This window comes from Elephas maximus, chromosome 8 (genome assembly GCF_024166365.1).
Source record: "Elephas maximus indicus isolate mEleMax1 chromosome 8, mEleMax1 primary haplotype, whole genome shotgun sequence".
Lineage (NCBI taxonomy): Eukaryota > Metazoa > Chordata > Mammalia > Proboscidea > Elephantidae > Elephas > Elephas maximus.
In genome coordinates, this window is record NC_064826.1 from 78,122,385 (window position 1) to 78,136,948 (window position 14,564).

At 39.4% G+C, this 14,564-nt stretch overlaps 1 protein-coding gene across 1 annotated transcript in view; it reads left to right on the forward strand.

Annotated features, from left to right (window-relative positions):
• Positions 1–5,098: 5,098 nt before the first annotated feature.
• Positions 5,099–14,564, forward strand: part of AHR (aryl hydrocarbon receptor) — a 50,020-nt gene continuing 40,554 nt past the window's right edge. The window contains exon 1 of the mRNA XM_049893270.1: positions 5,099–5,826. Coding sequence (XP_049749227.1) covers positions 5,762–5,826 — 65 coding nt within the window. The 5' untranslated portion in view covers positions 5,099–5,761. The remainder of the gene's footprint in view (positions 5,827–14,564) is intronic.

Consider the following 14,564-nt stretch of genomic DNA (forward strand, 5'->3'; position numbering starts at 1 on the left):
TGAGGTGTAATCCATACCGAAGGCTGTGGTCTTTGATCTTCATTAGTAAGTGCTTCAAGTCCTCTTTGCTTTCAGCAAGCAAGGTTGTGTCATCTGCACATCACAGGTTGTTAATGAGTCTTCTACCAATCTTGATGTTACTTTTTTCTTCATTTAGTCCAGTTTCTCGGACTACCTACTCAGCATGCAGACTGCATAAGTATGGTGAAAGGATACAACCCTGACACACACATTTCTAGATTTTAAACCGTGCAGTATCACCTTGCTCTGTTCAAACAACTGCTTTGTGGTCTATGTAAAGGTTCCCCATGAGCACAATTAAGTGTTTTGAAATTCCCATTCTTTGAAATGTTATCCAGAATTTGTTATGATCTGCAGTCAAATGTCTTTTCATAGTCAATACAAGATAGGTGAACATCTTTCTGGTATTCTCTGCTTTTAGCCAAGGTCCATCTGATATCATCAATGATATCCCTCATTTCATGTCCTCTTCTGAATCTGGTTTGAATTTCTGGCAGTTCCCTGTCCATATACTGCTGCAACTGCTTTTGAATGATCTTCAGCAAAATTTTACTTGCGTGTGATATAAACAATATTGTTTGATGATTTCTGCATTCTGTTGGATCACCTTTCTGTGGAATGGGCACAAATATGAATCACTTCTAGTTGGTTGGCCAGGTAGCTGTCTTCCAAATTTCTTGGCATACAAGAGTGAGCATCTCCAGCGCTGCATCCCTTTGTTGAAACATCTCAATTGGCGTTGTGCCAATTCATGGAGCTTAGTTTTTTGCCAGTGCCTTCAGTGCAGCTTGAACTTCTTCCTTCAATACCACTGGTTCTTGTTCATATGCTACCTCCTTAAACAGTTGAACGACTACCAATACTTTTTGGTACAATGACTGTGTGTATTCCTTCCATCTGCTTTTGATGATTCCTGCATTGTTCAATATTTTGCACATAGAATCCTTCAAAATTGCAATTTAAGGTTTGAATTTTTTCTTCAGTTCTTTCAGCTTGAGAAATGACAAGAATGTTCATCCCTTTTGGTTTTCTAACTCCAAGTCTTTGCACATTTTATAATATTTTACTTTGTCTTTTTGAGCTGCCCTTTGACATCTTCTCCTCAGCTCTTTTACTTCACTGTTTCTTCCATCCACTTTAGCTACTCTATGTTCAAGAGCAAGTTCAAGAGTCTCTTCTGACATCCATTTTGGTCTTTTCTTTCTTTCCTGTCTTTTTTATGACCTTTTGCTTTTTTCATGCAGGATGTCCTTGATGTCATCTCACAACTTGTCTGGTGTTTGGTCATTAGTGTTCAATGCATCAAGTCTATTCTTGAGATGGTCTCTATATTCAGGTGGGATAAACTCAAAGTCATACTCTGGCTCTCATAGACTTGTTTTAGTTTTTTTCGAGTTCAACTTGAACTTGCATATGAGCAATAGATGGCCTATTCCACAGTCGGCCCCTGGCTTTGTTCTGACAGATGATATTGAGCTTTTCCATCATTTCTTTCCACAGATGTAGTCAATATGATTCCTGTGTTTTCCATCTGGTGAAGTTCATGTGTAAAGTAGCCATTTATGTTGCTGAAAAAATATATTTGCAATCAAGAAGTCATTGGTCTTGCAAAATTCTATCATGGGATCTCCAGTGTCACTTCTATTACCATAGCCATATTTTCCAACTACTGACCCTCCTTTGTTTCCAACTTTTGCATTTCAATTTCCAGTAGTTATCAATGCATCTTGATTGCATGTTTGATCAATTTCAGTCTGCAGAAGTTGGTAAAAATCTTCAATTTCCATCTTTGGCATTAGCGGTTGGTGGGTAAATTTGAATAATAGTCGTATTAACTGGTCTCCCTTGTAGGCGTGTGGATATTATCCTATCACTGACAGCATTTTACTTCAGGATAGATCTTGAAATGTTCTCTTTAATGACGACTGTGATGGTATTCCTCTTTGTCATTCCTGGCATAGTAGACCATATGATTATCTGATTCAAAATGGCCAATACCATTCATTTCAGCTCACTAACGTCTAGGATTGCAATGTTATGTGTCCCATTTCATTTCTGACGACTTCCAGTTTTACTAGATTCATACTCCACACATTCCACATTTGGATTATTAATGGATGTTTACAGCTGTTTCTTCTGAGTCATGCCATTTCAGCAAATGAAGGTCCCAAAAGCTTGTCTCCACTCACATCATGAAGGTCGATTCTACTTTGAGGCGGCAGCTCTTCCTCAGTCATATTTTGAGTGCCTACCAACCTGAGGGGCTCATCTTCTGGCACTATATCAAACAATGTTCTGCTGCTATTCATATGGTTTTCACTGCTCAATTTTTTTCAGAAGCAGACTGCCAGGTCCTTCTTCCCAGTCTGTCTTAGTCTGGAAGCTCCACCGAAACCTGTCCACCAAGGGTGACCCTGCTGGTATTTGAAATACCGGTAGGAAAGCTTCCAGTATCACCATAACATTCAAGCCACCACAATACAACAAACTGACAGATGCATCAGTTTCTTTAGTGAGGTCAAATATGCCTATTAGACCACAGAACCATATATTTCTCCATCACAATATTTATGACAGTATGTCCTAATTCATTGAGAGCATAATTCATTTTTCTTAGTCACTTAGTTATCTAGTGCTGCTATACCACAATTGGATGGCTTTAACAAACAGAAGTCTATTTTTTCACAGTAAAGTAGGCTAAAAGTCCAAATTCAGGGTGTCAGCTCCAGGGGAAGGCTTTCTCTCTCTGTCAGCCTTCTCATCAATGTTCCCCCAGACTAGAAGCTTCTTTGCGCAGGGACCCCAGATCCAAAGGACGTGCTCTGCTCCCAGCACCTCCTTCTTGGTGGTATGAAGTCCCCCTGTCTCTCTGCTTGCTTCTTTATTTTATATCTCAAGAGATTGCCTCAAGACAAAATCCAATCTTGTAGGTTGAGTCCTGCTTCACTAACACAACTGCCACCCGTGCTCCCTCATTAACATCATAGAGGCAGGATTTACAACATATAGGAAAATCACAATTGGGTCCAGCCCAATCGATACACACATTTTTGGGGGGGAAATAATTCAATCTAAAGGAGAGACAGTCACCCATTGTCTCTCCTTTACTAGCACAATTCCTGGCACATAGTGAAAAGGAAAAAAAAATTTTTTTTTCTTTTCACAATTCCTGGCACATAGTAGGTACCCCAAAAATATCTGCTGAATAAATTAATGTATGATAATCAGCCAAGGAATCCTGAATGATGTGGCATTTAAGCTGGGCTCTGTCAATTTGGTATTATTGGAGAATAAGGTGGAGGGAGATGATAAGGGACATTGTGAAGAACAAACTTTAACTGTATCTGTTGAAAGATTTAGATATAGGTGGTAAGGGAGTTGAAGATGATTCCTAAGTTGATCTGAAGAATGTATCTGGAAACTGGTTGAACCGCAACAGGGTGAGATTTCAATTAAAGAAAATGATGAGTTCAATTTTTTGTTGCACTGAATTTGGGATAAGCTTACCAGGTGGGAATGGCTTGAAGGCATTTTGAAATGTAGAAGTGGATCTGATGTGAGGCAGCATCTAGGCATTTTAATCTGGATGTCCTTCTGCTCCTGACAAGCGAACAACTCCTTTGTCTGTGTTCACTGTCTTAGTTAACTGCACCCACAGAAACAGTCAGAAATCTTGAGGCCACCCTAGATTGTTTTCTCTCTCCCCTAGTGTCTTAACCACTTCTACCATCATCTATATTTTCTCTCTTCTCTCCATTGCCACAGCTGCTTCCCTGGTTCATTTCAACAACTTTCTAACTACTCTCCCCAAATCCAGTCTTTGATAAACTGTTTATCAAGTCTTTATGATTTGATCCCAAACTTCCTGAACTTCACCTTCAGCTGCTTTTCCTTGTTCCGACATACCAAAAGCAACCAAACCAAACCCGTTGCCTACATGTCGATTCTGACTCATGGCAAACGCATGTGTTTCAAAGTAGAACTGCTCAATAGGGTTTTCTTGGCTATGAGTCAGAATCAACTTGATGGTAACAAGCTTCTTTTTGTTTTTTAATTTTTTACAGTAGCAGTTCACCAGGCCTTTCTTCAGTAGAGCAGCTGGGTGAGTTGGAACTGCCAACCTTTAGGTTAGCAGCCAACTGTGATCTGCTTGAGCTTCCCAAGCACCTTCTAATCATACCAGACACCTTCTATTCTTAAACACCTCCTGTCCTAAGTGCTTCCCTTCTTCCTAGCTTCCTTCTTTCCACTAAGGGATAACAAAGTTTTACTGAGGAAAGGACATTATACTGCCTAGCCTGAGAGACAAATTAAAAAATAAAAAAGTCCAAGGAAACTCTTAGCCTCTAAGTCCCAACTTAAATGTGGCCTCCTGAAGCTTTCCCCTCTGGGAAAATTTAGATAGTCCTATTGGGTTATCTCTTCTAGTTTACTGAAATTCTTAGCCCAAAGTTAGCTGTCTTTCCATAAATGAAGTTTACTATTTGGCATATTTAATCTTGAGACCATGACTGCCCGAAGAAGGAACAACTCTTCCTTTGAAGAGGTACAGCCAGAATTCTCCTTAGAAGCAAAGATAACCAAGACTTCTTTCATGTACTTTGGACATGTAATCAGGAGGGACCAGTCCCTGGAGAAAGACATCATGCTTGGTAGAGGGTGAGCAAAAAGACAAAGACCCTCAACCAGACAGACTGAAGTGGCTGCAAAAATGGACTCAAACATAGCGAGGGTCATGAGAATGGCACAGGATTGGGTAGTGTTGCATTCTACTGTAGGCAGGGTCCCTATGCGTCAGAATCCACTCAAGGGCACATAACAACAATAATTCTTGAGACAGTCTAGCTACAAACAGTTTGACTACACCTTATTTGTTCTCACACCTCTTCCTGCGCTGGAGAGATGTATCCACAAAGGAATACTCCCTTTGACCTCACGAAGATGGCTACTGGAGAGCATCGTTACGTTCTACGTCATCACGTGCTGGGAGGAGGGTGGAGCCCTCAAGGGAGACGGAGTGAAGGGGCGGGTCCAAAAGGATGGGGCGGGGCTCTTCTGGGCGGGGCGGGCCCGTCAGGGGTCGGGGGCGATTCTGCTATTCGGCCGGCGCGTTCGGCGGCGGGAGGCAGTTCAGGGAGAGTCTACTCAAAGCTCGTCCCGAGAGTTTACCTAGGAACGAGGCCCAGATTTGAGGCAGCCGCATAGCCGAGCGGAAGCGGGTTGCACCCAGGACTGGCGGCCGGCTCCCGAGCTCCGCGGGCGGGAAGCACCTAGGAGCGGGGAAGCCCCGGGAGCAGCGCGGCGGCGCCTCCCTCACCCAGGGGGCCGCCGCGCCGGTCACGGGGCGCCGCACCACCGAGCGCAACCCAGGCCGGCGCTCCAACCTGCCGGCTCAGGCTCCTCCTCCGTCTGCCGCCTCACCTGCAGGCAGCGCCGCGCCGCCTCCGCCGGTGTAGACGGCACCTGCGTCCCCTCGCTAGCAGGTCTCCGCCGCTCTGCCCCCGGCGCCAAACACGGGCGCCCCCGGCCACGGGTTGTCTGGACGGGCCGGGGCTGCGGGAGGCGAGGCGCAGGGGGCGCAGCGCCCTCGCCACCGCGCAGGGGAGGACGCAGGTGGAGCGGGCGCGGCTTCACGGAACCCGGCGCCGGCCGCCTGGCAGCCCGCCCGCCCGCCGGCCTGCCTGCCATCGTCCCGGCCGCCGCCGGGCCCCAGGGACCGGGCCGCCTCACACCGGGCACCATGAACAGCAGCAGCGCCAACATCACCTACGCCAGTCGCAAGCGGCGGAAACCGGTGCAGAAAACGTGAGTGTCCGGAGCGGCGTCCTCGGTGCGGGGACTGGGTGCCGGTGCACGCGGGTGCGGGTCCTACCGTGGTGGCGGGAGGCGGCCCCACCACGCCCCTCAGTCCCCGCGTTCGGGGAGATTAGGTCTATTCCCGACACAGCCCATGGAATCAAGATTTGGTTGGTCGAGAGACCGAGGGCTTGGATTTTTTCTGTATTACACTTGAAGGATCCCCCCTACCCACCCTGTCACCAGCGCACACGCACCCACTTACACTCCCACACCTTTGCAGCTCTTGTTCTCTTTTCTGTGGTCCCAATTTGTTGACAGTTTTGGCCAGCCCCTTGGTGCTGGCGTATTAGCTAACATTAGTCTGTCTTGGAATACCCTTAGACTTTTAATATCCACATCAGTTAGCTTAGAGGACTGTCATAATTCTCGGAGGAGACTGAGAGCTTGGTAGGATGAAAAGTTTTGAAAGAGGCAAGCACGTGCGGTTTTGAAGAAAGGGGCTGAGTGTTTCTGAAGGCATTTTTTTGAGCTAGAGCAACTGGTGTTCTGTTGCACTCTTACGTCCAACGTGTCTAGATCGGTAGTGTAAAGGAATAGTAGCAGGTGTGAGTGAGTGTAGTGGACAGATACAGTGGGGGATTTGTAGTCTCAGTAATCTTTTGAGGAAACTTTCTCATTTTTGTGGTGGCTTGGGGCTCTATAAAAGATTTGAAACTAGATTTATCGAGGGAGACGTTTTCTTGGCATCTTCCTCTAATTTCCTTTCTTCCCTACTTCAAAGTTTTGTCAATTCTAGCAGAGTGATTCCAAATTTGGAGTTTTTGTTTAGGTGGAATATTTGTATGAGATGGCAAATACTTTAGAACAGTTTTTTTCCAGGAAAGAAAAATGTATGCTTGAGACAGATTTCCTGTTGTGATTTGTATGTCTTCATGTGTTTACTCCTAATTATTATCTCTGAGTTCCTTGAAATCACCTACATCTTTCAAATTTTCCTAGACAGTTTTAAAGACATATTAAAAATCTATTCAGCGAATCAGAGCACATTTGTTTAAAACTTGACTTAAGAACCAAAATAAATAAATAAATAACACTTCTAGGGTTTATATTTAAAAAGTTGTTGGTTGGAAAGTTTCATTAATTTATAGACTTTTAATTTCCATTCAGATTTCAGCGATGATTTAAAAAATAACCCAGTGCCGTCGTGTCGATTCCGACTCATAGCGACTCTATAGGACAGAGTAGAACTGCTCCATAGGGTTTCCAAGGAGCGCTTGGCGGATTCGAACTGGCGACCCTTTGGTTAACAGCGGTAGCACTTAACCACTACGCCACCCAGCGATGATAGTTCCTCAAATCTAGATGTATAAATTGGCATTCAGAGGATATTAGACCATTTTGTAAATACTCTTTGTTTAAAATTTTGAAAGTGTTACCTATAGTGTGTCTCATTTTAAGAATATTGCCTAGTCAGCACTTTTCTGTCTTGGGAGCTCTGCAGCATTGTTACAATATTTGACATTTTGTAGAATGGTTTCTTCTATAAAAATGTATTTGTTTAATTTGATGTTGTCCTTGATAGTTAAAATTGGGAGGCACCCAGAATGCCTGTTCTCCATAGCTGCTAATACAGTAGCATGCTGAGCATTGTATATAATAAAGGCATCGTGAGTTTTATTTGTGTGATCTGAAAAGGTGACAGCCTCACTGTTGGGTTTTTAAGATATTGAGCTTCAGTCAGTGTGTTACCCAGGGACCTAGGTAACTTTTTTTCCCCTCCTACTTTTAATTAAATGCTTTAGTTTGTGTTCATTATAAAATGTAATGTTTTTGGTTTCTAGTTAATGTTTTGTTAATGATCTTTTCTTTTAGTGTGTTAAATTTTCCTTTTACTTACGTAAAATGTACCTTTTATTGTAGTATTTTAATATTTTAGTCTACTTCCTAAGGCTTTAATATACATTATTGAATTAGTTCTCATATTACAATGTAACTAAAGCATTTTTCTCATATACCCTCATTTTATATTATCAGGTGGTGTAGATGTTTATCATGCCTTTACTGAGTACCGTGCATTGCTTCTGATTGTATAAATGCCTTATAGTGACACCAAATTGCTCTATAAGAAAAGACTAGCGCTGGTGTTTAAATAGTAAAATGAAATTGTTTATAAAACATTTTTACCAGAATAAAAAATGGTTAACTCAGTTAAAGTGAATATTGACCTTATGAATGAGGTCATTAAACCTAATATTAAGTTTAATACGAGTTTTTTAGTTAAATTACTACTTTGTGGATAATGGGCCTTGAAACATGCCAACATATTCACAGGAGAAATTCATCTTGTTTGATCTAAAAATGTTATTCACATCTCTTTAACTTGATCCCTTAAGTGATTGATATTTTACTTACAGAGAAAATACATTGTAGCATAAGTGTAAGACTGTTGAAAAGACAACCATTTAAATATACATTTTCATACAATTTTGGAATAAAGTAGGTGACATAATTTTAACCTGAAGCTCTTCTAGACAGTTGAATTTATTAAACAAAGTAAACTCCCTCTAGTGGCAGGTCTGACACTGAAAATTATTAGGGGAAATAAATTTTAAATGTGCTAAATCTAATCCTACTAATATAACTTGGAAACCCTGGTGGCATAGTGCTTAAGTGCTACGGCTGCTAACCAAAGGGTGGGCAGTTCGAAACCACCAGGCACTCCTTGGAAACTCTATGGGGCAGTTCTACTCTGTCCTATAGGGCCACGATGAGTTGCAATCAACTTGATGGCACTGGGTATTTTTTGGGGGTTAATATAACTTTTTTTTTTTTTTTTTATAACTTACACATAGTGGACACTAAATAAATGTTTCCCTTCTCTTGAGAATAACGAAAATTAGAGAATTAAAGGATCTGAAACAACCTAGATAAAGCATCTGATCCATGTTCCTGGTTTCTTCGTGAAGAAATTTTCAAAGATAACCTTAGGAATAAATTCTGTAACTCTCCTTAGAGTGTTGTTCTAATACTCAGTAACCCTGCTCAAAAAAAGAACAAGTATTTTTATTTTAAATCTCCTTGCTTTATTCTCTTTGGAGATTACGGCATTGTCCATTTGTTTAGTTGGTTTGGTTCATGAATATAGTTGAAAAGCCAATTTCGTTAACTTTGGCATTCTTACTGTATTTTCAAAGTTTTATTAATACAGAAAAAAATTTTAATGGAACTTCAGATAACCATATCTAGAGCATTAGTACTTAATGTTGGCAAATAATAGCTTTTCAGTAAATGACATCTAAAAATTGCCATCTACACTTAAAAATGTCAGCAGTAGTGGCTATCAAAACAGCCATCATGTGGTGTCAAAACTGGCAATAAGTATTGACTTGACTAACATGTCTAACATACTAAAAAAACTTTGTCTTTCTTGCTGTTTTTGCGAAATCGCAATTCATTTCATTTAGATATGATCTTCATTTATTGCCAACTTAAAATAAATCGTACTGAAAATGTTTCATATATAGTATGATGCCATTTCCTAAATAGTATCTAAAATAAAAGGATGTGTCTTTTCAGTTATATATTTCTCCACACCATTTTCCTTTCACATAGCTTTATTTAGATAGCTTATGCATAGTGAATATGGATGCTGCTACACATTGGAACTATGAAAAGTGTTATTAAATTAGGGTTAACATTTATGAAAAATAAATAGCTAAAAGAGGGAACAGTGAGTTATAAACTGAAAGAGCACTGGATCTAAACTAAAAGATGAGGTCTTATCTCCTCATTCTAGTAAATCTGGGCAAGTTCCTTAATGAGTAGAGGAGGACGGTCAACATCTACACTGTCAATTTTACAAATGAAATTAGCCACACAAAAGCATTCTACCAACTGTAAAGATGGCTAAAGGTATAAAACTAAATGGAAACATAAATTCAGTTCTTTAAATATTTTTACCTTATTACAGACAGCCAATTCTTCTCTGAAACTGTAAGAGGCAGTGTGTGATTATGTTCTCACTTTGGGGTATTGCTGAAATGTGCTACTTCAGTGGTGAATAAACTTACATAGCAAATATTTCATGATGTAATTCATAAAAACAATGACTTAAATAAATACCATGCAAACCTGAAACTTAACAATACATTGCTGCTTCCACGCCTTTTTAAAACTGATTTTTTGCACAGAGGTTTAATGTAACAAAAACTGGTATTTATCAGTACTGTACTTCCAAGGTGAGCCAAATTGCTCTACAAAAATTTACCAGTTTATATTCCTATTGGTAATCTGTGCCACTGTCCTTGAATTTTTGCTTAAAAAATATTAATTGTCCATTTCATAGACAAAAGGGGAGCAGGATAGGTAGCTAATTGTACTTAATATGTTGGGATTGTGTATGGGTGTATAGTAGTAGTAGTGTGTGTTTATAGATTTTTCTATTTGAGGTGTCTTTACATATTGACTTGCTTTGTCTTATACTTTTCAGTTGTTTTTTAGTTTGCTCTTTTTCCTTTTTTTTGGTTGACCTGTTTTAAAAATGTATTTCTATTAAATAATACATACACTTCTTAAAAAGTCAAAGTGTGCAAAAAAGCTCACGGTAACAGAAGCAACCCCTCAGTCAATTCTTGTTCACTATCATCTATGTCATCTCATCTTTGAATAGTATGTATAGTCTACCTTGATCCGAGCATGTTAGGAATTATTTATTGACGTTTTATTGTTGTAGTTAAATATTTTATCTTTCTTTCATCTTGCCTTCCCTTTTCTTCATCCTCCCAATATAATTTTATAACAATTTTCTATTAATATTCAGTGTTTATATTTCTATTCAGCGTTGCATTATTTTTGACTATGTAAACATTCTTTACTGCTAAGCCAATTAATACATTATAATTCCTTTCTTTTCTATCCTAAGTCACTGTTTCTTTCCCACATACTTGCCATTTTTATGTTTTGATTTGTTTTGGAGTTTAGCTGTCTCCTAGGTCTATTGAAGATAGAATTGGTGTTTTGTTCTCTTCTTTGTTTTCAGGTGATTTTCTAGAAGGGGAGGGTGGTTGCAGAAAGCTATGTACACCTTGAAACTGGCAATATCTTACTTGTTTTTAAAACCTGATTTAGATGCCATCTCTCCAAGAAGCTTTCCCGCATTACCCTATTTGTACATGAGCTCTTGCTCTCCTGAACTCTTTAGCATTTTGATTAAATCACTTTATAGCACCTACATTATTGTGTAATGCTTGATTTTGTCTTGTCAGAGCCTGTGTCTCCTCCTGCTAGGAGAGATAAGCTCTTAAAAATAGGATTATCTTTGTAGCAACCAGAGCTTCTTAGTACCTTATATATAGTAGGTATTTAGGAAATATTAATTTAACAAATGACTACAGCTTAAAATTGTTCTAATAATGTTTTAGTGATTTTGGTGTAGCAGATAAATTATATGTGAATTCAAGGGGAAATACTAAAAAATAAAGTCTAAAAAAGTGTACATGCATAGAAGAAGTGGCAAAAAGGAGCATTCTTAATAATCTTTTCAGGATTATGTAAATAACAGTGATTTCTGGGCATACTTTCATTTTCCTGGTTTTCACTGTTAATTTTTTGTGCTAGAGATGATGCTGCTTGGACCTCATCATGCCTCCTTAGATAGAGCAAAGAGAGGGAAAGGAGAAGGCATCACAGCTGTAGGGCATCAGCAGGAGAGTGACAGAGAATTCTGACTCACTAAAAGTGACTTCCAGCCAGAGTTCTCAGAATTTTTTTTAAAAAACATTTCTTGCTTCATATAGGGAAGTAAAATCTCTAGCTGTATTCAGCCTAACAATGAAATTTAACTTTCTTTGTACCACAGATCACCTCCCCGCATGTTCATATAAATATAGTATGATGCCATTTCCTAAATAGTATCTAAAATAATAGGATATGTCTTTTCAGTTATGTGTTTCTCCACATCATTTTCCTTTCACATAGTTTTATTTAGATAGCTTATGCATTGTGAATATGGATGCTGCTACACATTGGAACTATGAAAAGTGTAATTTGGGGCTAAACATTCAACATTCATATTTAGAGATAAATAAGGTATGCACTAAAGCAGTGGGGAGGAAGTGAAGAAGGGGTGAGTTTATGAGTTGGGCTTCATCGGGTGTAGTTGATATGGTAGAGGGATTTATTGAGGAATATTTCAAAATCCCTAGTTGTTGAATGGAGGGTAGCACCGTAGTAGATGGAGGGATGGTCATATCCTAAGTTCTGAAAAATGTGAATGAGTTTAGTCAGGGACACATTGAACTTCATGTGCCCAGAGGACAGCCAATATAGAGACTGGAAGTAAAGATAAACTAGTCATTGGTAAATCAGGTAGTCCCCAACTTACGATAGGGTTCCAGCCTGACAACTACTCCGTCATAAGTCAGTTCCGACATAAGTTGAATACCTCATTTTTTTTTTTTTTTAGTTTTCATTATTTTTGCCTTTTATTATCAGTATTTTTAGAAATTTGATCTTTATGTGTCTTTGGGGGTTGGAAACATTACATCTGAGAATGATAACATCAGCAAATTAAGGGCTGCCACATTGTATGTAGTACATATTACTAATGGTAAAATGTACCAAAAAAAAAAAAAAAGACAGTTGTTAGTGCACTTTGTCATAGTTCACATTCGTTTTAAGTAGGGGACTACCTGTAGATTGAAACAGTGAGAAAAGATTTAATCACCAAAATGAAAAAGCCTATGGTGCAAACTCAGTAGTATTGTAGGTAACCTGTTGTTAGAAAATGTCACTTTAGTCTCATAGGTTTACTGAAACTGTATCTTTGCATGTCCTTTTGAGGTTTCATGATAAACATCAGATACAAATACATGTACAAGTACATTAATATATGACTAAGTGGGTTGTTAGTTTCTTCAGCTTTGTTTTAAACATTAGATGGAAATGATGAGCTTGAAACATTCTAGATGGGGATGTTAAAAAGACTGTAAAGACAGCATTCACATTGGCATCGGACGTGCTACTGGGCCTGTTACCACCAGCACTTAGAGCGTGCAGGGCTTCTAAAGCTGGAGCCTGGCATGCAGTCAGCTAGAGCTTTGATTTCACAACAATTTTGATTTACAGGTTGGGACAGGACTTTTGAGGTTAAGGTTTAAAAAAATAAATAAATTGCTTCTTTACCTGATTAACATCTTACAGTCTACTTCAGGAGATGTCTGAACTCCAGGTCCCCCAAATCCAATCTTACAGGAATGTTTGTTTATATTTCACATGTAGCTTTTTATTTAAATAGATGGTTGGTAGTATATTTTGGTGTAGACTTGGAGACAACACAAAAGTAAAAGCACTAACATAATCCAAGTCAGGTGTAATTGATTTAGGATTAGTCTCTGTATTTTTAATTATCCGGTACATCTTCAGTATGCGTGGATATGTATGAAATATTTTCACAAAATAGTTCTAATTACTTCTCACAAAATGAGTACAAAAGTGAGTCAAATCTATTTGTTTAGCTTCAACAATCCGACCTTTTAAAGCTCCAACTCCAGTGGAAAAAAGCAGTAGATTTGAATTGCCAAGTTTGAATTATTAGTGGGTACTTCGCAACCTTGACTTTATTTAATCCCTCTGTGCATTTGACTTTCTCCTGTGATGCCAAAATATTCTTCACTAGTTCTTTTTCTATTTTATCATTTCTCCTGTGTCATCTGTGTGTGTATTTCTTTCTCTGCGTTACACCAAAATGTTAATGTTACTGAGGTCTGTTCTCAAGTCACTTTTCTCCTTGTTTGGTATACCTTTTGTCAAGAAGTAGTTTCTATCCTACGCTGCAAAGCCCAGAGCGATTCAAAACCTCGCCTTACACCCCATTTCCCTCTTCCTTACATTCTATAACCAGTTACCAAGTCAGTTTAGTTCTGTGAACCTTTGGCTGTATACCAGGCCCTGTAATGGTGCTGTGCTTAAATATCTCTTCAAGCCAATCCTTTCTTACCATCCTTGCTATCACTGCCTTTGGTCAGGTTTGATCATTTCTTTTCTGGTCAGCAAACATTGAGAGCAGACTCTGTGCCAAGTATTGTACTGGTCACTGGGAATAAAAAGATAATTAGGTTTACATAGTAATAAAGCAGACAGACAAAAGGTATATGCAATATAGGTTACATAACACTTGTCTTAGGGAAATTTGATCTCATGCTAAATATTCTGAAAGGTGCCTAATGATACATTAGAGTCATGGACAGTTTTTTGCAATGTGTAAAGAAACAATCTCATTTGGGCAGATATGAATACTACAGAGAGCCAGTGCAAGAGGGGTAGCGATACCACAATACCTTTGTCTTCTTTCTCCTGTGGTTGTTATTTCTTCCTGTATCATATCAGCTTCTCTTGCTTTAGTGTTTGTGTTACTCTTTTCTCCTTAGTGTTTTATAATCATTACTAAGAAGTCACCAAGAGGACAAGACCAGACTGAATATGCATTTTCATTTGCATAGAAATCTCATAGTGGAATGGTTGTATAAGAAATTCGTATAAGATACAGAGGTAGTATAGGGAAAAAAAACCCAAACCAAACCCATTGCCGTCGAGGTGATTCTGACTCATAGTAACCTTATAGGACAGAGTAGAACTGCACCGTAGGGCTTCCAAGGACCCCTGGTGGATTTGAACTGCCGACCTTTTGGTTGGCAGCTGTAGCTTTTAACCACTGTGCCACCAGGGTTCCCAGAATAGGGGAGGGA